Source organism: Bombus bifarius, unplaced genomic scaffold (genome assembly GCF_011952205.1).
Source record: "Bombus bifarius isolate JDL3187 unplaced genomic scaffold, Bbif_JDL3187 scf7180000007984, whole genome shotgun sequence".
Classification (NCBI taxonomy): Eukaryota; Metazoa; Arthropoda; class Insecta; order Hymenoptera; family Apidae; genus Bombus; species Bombus bifarius.
In genome coordinates this window covers 1,441,494-1,451,045 of record NW_022884367.1, presented here as the reverse complement: position 1 = coordinate 1,451,045, position 9,552 = coordinate 1,441,494, and the positions used below count along the sequence as shown (strand labels likewise).

Sequence of the window (9,552 nt, the reverse complement as noted above, 5' to 3'; positions counted from 1 at the left end):
TAAATAAATTATTTAAATAATCTTAAATATTTTACATTCTTAAATATTTTGTTTTGCTTAAAAATATGGCATGAACGACACTAATGCGATACTATAATGCGACCAGAATATGGTTTTACGAATTTAGGAATGAATTTTACACTGTTGCGTGTTACAAATAATAGGCTTCGTTTATAATATAATCGAAAAAATTATTGTCGTAAAGCAAAGGCATGTCGCTACGTCACGAAACTGATATTTACATATACATATGTAGGTTAGGTACAAGCGTTACATATTCGCGAGAAACTACTCGCTTCGTGTCGGCGTTTTTTACAATGGAAACTTACAAAACGTTCGAAATATAAATTACATAAATACTTCGATCTTAAAATTAATAAATGCTATAATAAGAGTACGAACAACTTTATAAACAATTTTACATGTATAAAAATCTATCAAAAGTAAATACAGGCGAAGACTTCATAAAAGCTTTTCTCCTTAAGATTTTGTATCACATAATATTTTTAAGCATTATTATAAATTATAATAGAACGTAGGAAAATATAATATGTTGAGTCCAATCGATTTAGGTATTTCAGAACAAATAACAGTATACGTAAATTAGAAATTTTGAAGATATCCTCTCGAAGTTTTTGAACCAAGAATCGAATCTGTACGAAAACTTTGTCTTCAACACTTTCTTTTATTCTAACAAAATTAACTGTTAACAACGTTTCATCGATACATGTTTATTCAACCGAAATAAAATGTATACTCAGACTGTTACTAAATTCTGATAGAACATGGAAGAAGAAACAGAGCAAGCTCCGTTGTTTTAAACAAACGCGCAGTTTTGTTGAGTAATTTGTCCGCCGGTAATACTATTCTTAATCCTTTAGCTGTGGCTGAACTGAAATCCAATATAAAATCGAGAACGACATACTCGCAAGTCAATAGAAGGTTTTCCGCGAATAACATATTTTCATGACATTACTATTTTAATTATTGGCGGCAAAATAATAATGGCAAAATGTTTGGATGTAATATGATTTTTTAAATTATCCAATTATCTTTGATACTGATGATAAACATAGAAAACAGCTTCTGTTATTCTGTAGGTTAACATGGTTTATTAACATGATGGATAATTGACTGTTTAAATACTTCTCTGAACACTGCGGAATATACAGGTGCACTACTTCTACGCATATTTTCAGATTCGCTTAAAATTTTACCAATATAATCATGACAGTCGTGTCTCATTGCAGTGGAATTTGAAAATTCAAAATGTTTATAATATCGGCATAAAGGTTTTCTACAGTAAGCGTCCAAATACTTTTCTGAATCAGCGTAGATTATAAAAAAAAGAAAATATAAAAAGTTTTACCACCTTGAAAAATACGTGTATATATCTAGTACATCCAAACTTTTCGTCGATATTATACGTCTGCAATAAATCTGCAGCCGTTTTCTCATAGCGTATACGTGTTTCTCCCGCAGCTAAAGGATTAACGAATGAATAAAATCTTCTCGAAAAAAACGTGAACTGTCCCAAGCGCCCACTATGTTCTGAAAAGTCTTGATGTTAGAATACGCTTTTTCCAAAACGTTCCCATTCAAATCTGTGAGAATTCACTTGGACAAAAAGTCCAAGAAACATTTAACTGGCTGGTCCTCGATGCACTTCGTACAATTACAATCTCAATCTGGTTGGTAGCTAGTATATTGTAAGTGACTAGCGTGACCCTGAAGACTCATCCGGACGCGAATTAATCAGTTTCAGGTGTAATAACGATCACAGAATGGTCTACGTCGACAAACCACCGGCTAAGATGACAGTAATCGCGGCGATGCCAAGATTCGCAAATAAATGGCAGTGAAAGTGCGACGAGGCAGTGGCCGATTGAAAATCAACCTGTTCATCATCGTTCTCGACGCCTTTCAGCATTGGCTCGTCCTTCATGCCTGTCGTGTTCCTTTCGTGACTGTGATCCATCTTCCAACTCTTCTTCGAATCTCGCCTGGTGTTCGGTCTACGCATCGTCGGCGATCTATCGATCCCTGGAAAAATATGAATTTACCGTGTTAAGAGCACGTTCTTGGCTATGACTCGGAATTTACGGCGTGCTTGCAGCCGTACTCCGATCAAATGGTCGCAACTCTCGAAGAAATATCACTCGCCTTGTTCGAATCGAGTCGAGAGATCTTGTTTCGCGATTGGGAAACGATTTGTACTCGGAACCTATGATGAAGGGTTTTGGCTACGCTTTTACGTCGAATCGCGAATTCAAATGTGCTATGCTTTATGGTATAGTGGGTACTGATGTTGTAGGAATCTGATTTTAATGTATTATTCGTGCATTCAAGAATATATGGATTCCATTTAGAAAGACGATATTGATCGCCGTATATTTTTTGTGTCCACATCATTCATCCATAACATCGTATTATGGTGCCCTGGATACCATTCAATTTTTAAATGAAACGTTGTCGTATATAGTAAGCGATTTATAAGTTAATTGCAATAATGTTTTAACATTGTACACCTTGTATATGTGATAACTCTATTTTATTTTATTGAAATTCTTCAATGTATTTCAATACGAGATTTCGCACGGTATAGGTAATGCGATTATATTGTATTTCATTATTGTATCCATTGAGGTTGCGTGATCGAGCAAATGAATTTTAATAATTGTTTCGGATTAATTTAATAGTAAATCATTATTAACTGCTAAAAGAAAACACTGTTGCAAGTCGTTTTTCTTGAAATAACTGCAGATAATCTAAATGGAAAATTTGTCTTCATAAAATCCAAACATGAAAATCGAACAATATAAATACCTGGTAATTACATGTGTAATATTTATCCATTAATGTTCATTGACAATTGAATTTAATTAGAATCAGAATTTAATTAGAATTAGAATTAATTAGAATTTAATAAAGCGATATCAAATACCGAAAATTCAAATTTTACGTTAATTTTCAATGTGAAAGGTAGAAATCAAAAACCCCATTATGGATCTCGTAGCCAATGTTGCAAATGTAGATCTATGGACTGTCATACCCCTATCAGTTTCTCATAAATTCCCCATTATGTACGATACTGTGTTACTTGATCAGTGTTAAGTTAGTGTGCCATTAGTTTAACGCAGCTCTGACGAAGGTACATCTATGGATTCAGTTCTATACATCTAACTTCATACTTAGAGCATATTGTTCGAAACCTTTAAGGATTAGAATGTGCAGCTTTGCGCTTCAGCAACTACAAGTTTTTGCGTTTTGAAGTTTATATTGTTATGGGAGCAAGTGAATTGTTAACAGTTATATCACGTACTTAAAGTTACTATTTTAAATTGATTGAATATACAAATGTTACTAAAATAAACAGTCAAGGCAATGGCCAGATTAATTGCAAATAGTAATTTTGTACATTCACTTTATTTTTGTCATATTTTTCTAATTATTTATATGTATATTTATATATTTTTTATATTTTAAGATAATTCCAATAATGAAAAAATTAATTGCTTTACCTATAGATATATAGAAATAGAGCTTCCACGTACAAAATATTTTTTTAAATTATTTCATTTCATAGATTCTGATATCGGAAATAATAAGATATTATACAACTTAATCAGCAGCGTAGTTAGAATAAGATTTGCATGTATTAAATAAAAGACAAAATGAAATTTAAATAAAATCTAATTCTGAAGAGAAATCAGCATTCGCAAAGACCTGCTTTCATGACAAATATTTGTCCGTGGAACGAAATGCAACGGAATTTCACGATCTTCGAAGTCCAATTTACCGGGTTGATGAATAAAATAAAATTTCTTTACCGAAGGACTAAAACGTAACCTACTTGCTAGGAAGTTCAGGAGCAAATTGTTCGTAGGATGAGAAGTTGTAACACATTTAATTGAATATTGATTCTGTTTCTATTGTTTTAACGGAAAACGAGAATCGCTTAATTACTGTATTAACCGTATTTATCGTATTAACAATATGTTAAAAATATATTTTGCTCGTCTGAAATATTCATTATAGGTGCTTTATATTTTAGAAAATAGGCAATGTTACGGCATAGGATTATTATTAATAACGAATTGCAATACGAACTGAATAATAGAAAATTAGAATACAGTGACTTATTGAGAAATTAGACGAATTAATTTACTAGATGATGTGCAGAAACAATTTTGAATAACTTGCAAGTAGTCAGAATCGCGAAGAAAATATATAATAATAGTCAATTTTACAATTCTTTTATCTGGGCCTGTAATGAAAATTTGAAAAATATATTTTGTACATCTATGTCAGTTGTATACATACTGAAAGCTTCATTGAAATTGGTTTATGCAGGAAAGAATCTTTAGATTTATTACAATTATAGGCTCAAATTTGTGAAAAATGGCGATTTCCACCATTTTCAATCGTTTGTACCTTAAAGCAACGTTAAACGATTTCGATGACATTTTCAGTATGTAGGTATGTAACTGACATAAATCTAAAAAATGTATTTTTTAAATGTTCAGTACAGGTTCAACTAAAAAAATTGTAAACTTGACCTATACCATTTTCTTGCCGATTCTGACCAATTTTTTCAAAATTTTTTTAACCGTTATCTAGTAAACTAACCCACCTAACTTTACAAGAAAACTTAAATCGTTCGTTCCAATTTATGAAAGTTACTCTGCTGTAAAAGGTGTTCAAATACTTTCGTGAGTTACTGTATATCGAAATAAAAATTACTGGTTTCACAATGATATACAAAAAAAAGGTATAAAAAATTGTTATTGAAATACACATAGGGATGAATTATTAAAGCCTTTGGTTTCGAATACATCGTTTTATCTACCGGGTAAAAGTACATTGTTAGGATGCGACAAAGACCACTAGGAAATACTTCGGACGCATTTCATATCATACAGGTCGGCAAAGGAAGAATGTTTCACATCAATGTAGTATCGTAATCCTATTACACCACCACAGTATATCGATAAGCGCTTTTGATTGTGCCAGTCTACGGTAATCTTCCATCATATCTACTGATTTGATAAGCTCGTTTGAAATCCGTTTCATCGGTGTGATTGTTACGTATACTGAAGTAATAGCATTAAATAGTATCTTTAGTACTCACGTTATGCCAACGCACAGAACAGGATACTGAGAGCTAATCTCAAATCAATATTCTTTCCCACACCTTCTACAATTTTATTTTGCTTTCTGCATCTATGAGATGTTTAGTTTAATCACGTAGCATAAATGTTTATCTTAAATGGAAACACTTAAAACAATTTTTAGGAGCTTATTAATAAAATATAAAATTTGATTGAACAGTTAGATCAATACGTCAGTATCATTGTTATACGTTAAAAAATAATTTGACATTATAACTGTATACATTATAATGACATTATAATACGTATACAACTCAACACAGAATTACCAACAAATTATCAACATAAACTCATTCTACTTTTCCATTTATTTATATCTATTATCCCATTATCCTATTATAACTAAGCAAACACTTCTTGAATAAATAATAAAACACGTATGTATACGACTCAACTGAACATTACCGTTAATCACTGTTTGCTCAAATAATTCAATGAAAAAGTACATGACTCAACTTAGGATACCAATAAACGTTATACCGAAACGCAAACGATGCCCAAATCGAAACCGAAGTGCTCATCTATAACGCCAAGATCTAGCACAGTATACATAGTACATGTAGCAACAACTTAACGCCATAAACCGAAAGCACGATCTAAGCGAGGTTAAATCACTGGTGTCCGAGAATCCATTCACTTAATCAATAAACCAATCTACAGCTCGATGTCCATCGAGCGGGACAGCGCATCGTGCGTGTAACGGATAGTCGCTGCGCGATGGCAACGCGCGTTATCGCCGATCTGTCCATTAATAAAGATGAACGTGCGGAATCTCATCAGCGCCACGAAGTCTGGCCCGGAGGATTTAATGCTCGTCAAATTGTGCGCCGTGGAAAGCCGCTTTACGTGAAATCGCGCGCGCGTGACCACGTGCCACCAGTGAAAGCGCCAGCAGCTTTTCACAGATATCGAGCAATAACCCGGGAAAAATAATCGACGAACTGTGCACAAGAACCACGTATTGGAACGTCGCGTGCCGTAAAAGCCAGAGTGCACTTGTCAGTTGCACGCTTCATCGAAAACGTCCACCGTGGCCCCAGCGACGATATTAATTTTCTCCGTGCGCGGATCCTCCACAAGCGTGGCCCCGCGTTATTCGAAAATACACTTCTTCCAATTATTCCTTTAAACGGAGCTGGAAAGCGATAGCCCGGCTTCACTGTCATCTCTGTGGTTAAAGCTGCCGAAAAAGTCGATGCGTTCGACTGTTAAATAACCGACCGCGGGTCAGACGACGAAATTTCTTTCATCGGACAGTTGCAGCGTGAGGTAGGTTTGACAGTTTTGAGTATGTGGTGTGGTTACAGACTCGGATGCGAGAATGGTTGTATTGGAAATCAGTGGGATAGTGGCTTAATGATTGACGGTGCATTGAATTTTCTTCTTTTTTTTTTTTTTTTATATGGAGTGCTCCGTTTGGTTTAGATTAATATTGGCGGAGTATTTTCATACTTCAGTAATATCGATGTGGATTATCTTCAAATGTATGGCTTTAATCGCTTTACCGATGTCATACAAATAAGAACGAGAATTAACTTTTATCGTTGAATCGTTTTATACTGATATATTAAATAAAAATGTACCACAAATGATATAAACATTAATTATACTAGGCACGTAATTTTTAATAATTACCAACTTTAAAAAATAAGAAACAGGGAGAGATAAGGCTTTACATTTTATGAAAGAATTATTGAAATGGTTTCCCTACTTACAGTATAAGTATCTGTGTCTGACTACTGTGATGCATAAATTTACTGCCTCTAGTACGTTACGTTTTTCTAAGACTCTAAATGTGTTTGTCTTTAATTTGACTAATATTTTATACTATTATCGAGATCTTTAATATTTCTGGCATGGTCCACAGCTTTAACATGACCTATAGATAGAAATCAGAAAGTATAAAATCAGGAGATATTTCACTCGACCAACCCGTATCTTAGCTACATATGTATGTATAAGTTCATAGAAGAACTTGGTTCTTGAAAACTAAGCCTCGGATAGAAGCATTTTATACTAAACTTTTGATTTATGTTTGCGTATAGAATCGCCTTCTTTACGTTTGTATAATACTTCCAGCCACGGCCTATATATTTGTAACTACATATTTTCTGTTTCTTTGCTTTACGATACTTTTCACTCATTCTTTAATCCAAAAACTTTCGAGTCTATTTTATGATACATTTATTATAATATGCACCATGTTATAATCAGAAGTAGAAAAGGAATTGCCTTCTAATTGAGCGATTCTATTACTGTTAATGTCTTCGAGGTCCTACTTCGCGTTCATACAGGGGAGAATCAATGAATGCTTATTATATTCTCGAATCGATAAAAGAGTGACGCTGCTAGGAAAAGTAAATTTTTGTGAAAGTCGGTTTGAAGAAAATTATTAGTTACTCGACTATTTAATAATGTAGATATTCTTTTCTCTGTTACAATTTACAAGATATTAATCTTCAAGTTTCGAAATTTCTAAAAAAGAATTTAAGCGTTATTGTGGATACCAATCTTGTTAAATACTATAATTTTTATAAATGCCATATAACACTTCCATTATAGTAAATATTAGTATAGTAAATAAGTTAATTTTTTCAATATCTTTAAATTTACAATTTTTAAGATATTTTACTTTTCTATCGAATAGAAGACACGAACTGTATGTTTCTCGATCAGTCCACATAAATAGAGCTTTACTCCATAGTATAGCTGGATTGTTACGCTCCGCCACGTCCTAGGAATTTCGTCGATAGTGCGATAAGCCCTTTGCTTCTGGAGTCCTGCAACACCTTGGGGTTGTTGGGTCGGTTTACCACCTATTTTATCATAATCGATAGAATACAACAGATATTGGGAAATTTTCGAGCAGCTGTCCATCTTATCTGAAGGTATTTGTAACGAGACAATATCCCTGAAGAGTAACACAGCTGAAGAGTAAAACAGCTGAGACTCGAAATCCACATTTTCGTGCATGTCTGAGATTCTTTCACTAGGAAGAAATTACTTGATTGTCTGTAGTTTGTAGTTGCGAACTCTGACGAACAATTCAGAAATGGATAGAACAGCAATCTCATAATGTACACGGCAATATAAACGTCGAAATTACCGATATTACGTATTACATATCTCATATTACTTTATTTAAAAATGTTGAGGTTGAAGCTAAATCTTTTCTTTTTTAAAGGAGTCTTTTAGACATTTTACTCTACACATCAGTTTCTTAACAACTTTGTGAGAACGGCTTTTCTGTAATTAATCAAAAAGTTATTTTTGCTGCGGCTTACTATGAGGATTACGTTTTAAAACTTTGAAGATGAATACCTCTATTTCGGTAAGGCTAGACTTCCTAACAATTAAATTGTGTATAGTTAATATATTGAATAACGCATCGTCAAAATTTCTAAGAAATTGCAAGAAAGTCGGTCTACGCTACACATACCTTAATCGATAGAATAGAAACCAGGTGAATTGTTGGATATCTTCCTAACAATGTCTACCTAAAACTTTGGATGTAGAAATTTACACTTATCATTTACACTATAATCTCAAATATCTGATTATTCCTCATATCACTATCATTAAAAATTTAGTTACTCGTATTAGCAACAAATTCTGTTAATATGTCAACTCTTTCGACTCTACGAATATCTAAACACATTCGATAGAATCTGAAATCATTTTCATTGATTAAAAGTATGCAATTTAGTAAATTTACGATACCAAAATTTAGAATCATTTAGAATGTTTCATAGAAGTTAAGAACTCTCCCGTTAAGAAAGCTCTTAGAATTCTTTTTTAGACCATTCTTTAATCAAAAATTTATCGAATTAAACACAATCACAATCTATATGTACCTGTAGCATTGATTGCGAATTAATAGCAAAATTAATATGAGATTCAGTATACCTCTAGAAAAAGTTTTCAGGTCATTAGTACAAATGAGTTAAATTGTAAAATTATATTAGCTTTTCCAATATGTTTTGTATGTAAATGGTATATAGATTATATGTAAATTATATGTAAATTATCATGTATCGTTGAGTTTGCAGTACTGTATTGAAATGTACGGTTGAATATCATGGCATTTAAATTTATTTCTATTTTTATTTACGAACAGAACTATCCTACAACTGCATCTTACACCGAAACCGGAGGTAGTCGACAAATAAAATTTTCTTCAGAAATGTTTGCGTAGTAGATTGTCAATTAGATTTTGCATTTTGTCGAGAAGATTCTCCGTTTTGGTGCACGAATCTTGAAGGAACTTATGATTCTTAGACAAGTAATTTATGACGTACTGCGCAGAGTCTGAGGAAATTATTTTCACCACTTCGTAGGATTGCTAAGGAAACACAAGCATAAAATATACCTTGCTTTCATG

The 9,552-nt window shown here is 32.9% G+C and overlaps 1 protein-coding gene across 2 annotated transcripts in view; it reads right to left on the bottom strand.

The window, feature by feature from the left end:
- Window positions 1-447: 447 nt before the first annotated feature.
- Window positions 448-9,552, bottom strand: part of LOC117204844 (lachesin-like) — a 161,277-nt gene continuing 152,172 nt past the window's right edge. For both annotated transcript variants that reach the window (XM_033442630.1, XM_033442631.1), the window contains exon 8: window positions 448-2,043. In XM_033442630.1, coding sequence (XP_033298521.1) covers window positions 1,790-2,043 — 254 coding nt within the window. In that variant the 3' untranslated portion in view covers window positions 448-1,789. The remainder of the gene's footprint in view (window positions 2,044-9,552) is intronic.